The sequence below is a fragment of the Acanthisitta chloris genome, unplaced genomic scaffold (assembly GCF_000695815.1).
Source record: "Acanthisitta chloris isolate BGI_N310 unplaced genomic scaffold, ASM69581v1 scaffold21728, whole genome shotgun sequence".
In the NCBI taxonomy this organism is placed as follows: domain Eukaryota; kingdom Metazoa; phylum Chordata; class Aves; order Passeriformes; family Acanthisittidae; genus Acanthisitta; species Acanthisitta chloris.
The window spans coordinates 1-2,486 of NW_008686746.1; the positions used below are offsets into that span (position 1 = coordinate 1).

General features: G+C 54.8%; 1 protein-coding gene across 1 annotated transcript; it reads left to right on the forward strand.

Moving 5' to 3' along the window:
• Positions 1-418: 418 nt before the first annotated feature.
• Positions 419-1,667, forward strand: NHEJ1 (nonhomologous end-joining factor 1; the record flags this gene model as incomplete). The annotated part of the gene is made up of 2 exons (XM_009080312.1): positions 419-604; positions 1,458-1,667. Coding segments are annotated over exons 1-2 (396 nt in total), but the record flags the coding sequence as incomplete, so codon positions are not given.
• Between the last annotated feature and the right edge of the window lie 819 nt (positions 1,668-2,486).

Sequence of the window (2,486 nt, forward strand, 5' to 3'; positions counted from 1 at the left end):
GCGTGGAGCACAGGAATGGCGTGTCCGAGCAGGAGGAGGGCTGCAGCCTCCTGCTGCCCGCCCGGAGCCAGCGGGGCGGCTTAAATGTTAATTTGGGCGTAGAGGTCTTGCCGCGTTAACGTCAGCAAGCACCAGGTCACCCGGGGAGGCAGTAGCTACATGGCCGTGAGTCTGGGGTGTTTGTTGTGAGCTACAGTAGGAACTGCCCTGCACAGAGCTCCCCAAAGCGCCAACCCCAGCTCTGCTGCATGCATGTGCAGGGATGTGTGTGACCAGAGCTGGCTGAGCATCCTCACTGCTGGGTGTGAGTTGGGGCTGCGTGGTGAAGGGGCCAGCAGGGACAGAGGGTCCCTGTGAGACCACCACAGGGATCAGGCTCCTCCTGGGTGAGGGTTGAGATCTGATTGCTCTCTTGCAGATGGAGGGCTCCAAGGAGCTGGAGAACAGCCTCCTGACCCAGCCCTGGACTTCTGTTCGCTTTGGCGAGTCCACTTTTCTTGCCAAAGCATGCTTCAGGGATACTGGCTATATCCTGCTGATCTCTGACCTCAGCACTGTCTGGTATGAGAGTGCCGATGCTGAGGCTGTGGGACAAAGGTCCAAGGTGAGTGTCTGGATAGTATAGGGACCTCCTTTTCTCCTTGCTGCAGCTGACATCCCAGCATAAACTGCTAGGTGACACAATGGCTGTTGAATCTGACAGAGCTGGAGTGCAGATGCCCAGCCTGGGAAGTCTCTGGGTGTCTCTGCCCATGCACTGTCACCCCAGTTGGCCAAACGCCCTCGTCCTGGGAGAGTAGACCAGGATATTTAGCATGCCCAGGGCAGCCAGGTGTTCACCGGGTCTGCTGGCAGAGGCTAGCACACTCTTTTCACTTGTGGGCTGGATGGTCAGCTGGTTTCCTCAGGACCAGTGTACTAATGAGGAACTTGAAACAAGGCTGCCTTCCCTCCACTGACAGAGATTCTGTTCACATTCATAGCTAGCACAGTCTTCCATGGGATATCCTGTCAGCCTGGCCCCTAAAAACACATGGCTCCATGCCTTATCTCCTCACCCTAGTCCATGTGCCCAGGCCCCTGTGTGTCTCTGTGTCACTTAATAGCTGTGCTGAGCAGCTGGTGGCAGGAGGGGTGGGCGTGGGGTGTCCGCCGCCCCCCAGCTCTGGCAGATTGTCCTGCTGTCTGCTCTAGGCCAGCCTGTGACAGTTGTGGCATGCAGAGCAGATGTGCTAGTGGAGACCATTGCACCCTGCCCATCCTGCCCAGGTTGTGTAGCCTGAGAGAACCAGTGAGGAATGTCCTGTCATGGGGCTGGAAGCAGAAGCCCAGAGATGACTTTTTGCAGTGGGTCAATCAGTAGTTTAGCTCCTTCTGTGTTGGGTTTTCTGCTGTTTTTTGCCCGGTGCTGAGCTGTCTGGGGTGTTGCTGTGCCCCCTAACCTTGCCTTTCCTCAGGAGCTGAACAAGCGGCTGACGGTCCATGTGTCCTCGTTCCTGAATTGCTTGTGCAACCTGATGTGCCCTTTGCTGGCAGGGCAGCCAGATGCCACCACCACCTTCTCCTGTCAGCATTCTGCCAGTGGCCTCAGCCTGCATGTGAAGAGTGAGCTGTCGGGACTGCCCTTCTACTGGGACTTTCACTGCTGTCCTGCTCCCCTGGAGATGGTGAGTGAAGCTGCAGAGAATTTGGGGAGGGGGACAGCCTCCAATTAAGGATTATCTGCAAATGCTTAGAGGCTTTTGTGTGGTCTTGAGCATGCTGGTGACTGTAGGGTGCCAGACTCTTGCCTGCTGCTCATTCCTAGTTTTACTGTCCCTGTTTCTTTCCATTGAGGCTTTGGCACCTTGGTTGGTGCCTTGTGGTGAGGCAGGGAGGGCCCAGCACATGCTTCTGCCAGAGCAGCAAGGGTCTTGTAAGAGCCCACTTGGAGTACTCATCTAGGTCTGGGGTCCTCAGCACAAGAAAGACATGGACCTGTTAGAGTGGGTCCAGAGGAGAGCCACAAGGATGGTGAGAGGGCTGGAGCACCTCTCCTACAAAGACAGGCTAGGAGAGATGGGGTTGTTCTGCATGGAGAAGACAAGAGTCCAGGGAGACCTCTTTGCAGACTTCCACTACTTGAAGAGGGCTTGTAAAAAAGAGGAAGAGTAGCTTTTTACGTGGACAGATAGTGATAGGACAAAGGGAAATGTTTTTTTAACTAAAAGAGAAGACATTTAGATTAGCTGCTAGGAAGAAATTCTTCACTATGAGGGTGGTAAGGCACTGTAACAGGTTCCCCTGAGAAGTTGTGGATGCCCCCTCCTTGGAAGTGTACAAGACCAGGCTGGATGGGGCTTTGAGCAGCCTTGTCTGGTGGGTGGCATCCTTGCTTATGGCAGGGGCTTGGAATGAGATGACCTTGAAGGTCCTTTCCAATCCAAACCTTTCCATGATTCTATGTCCAGTGTGGGGTGATGCCCTGCCCTGTAGAGCAGAGTGAT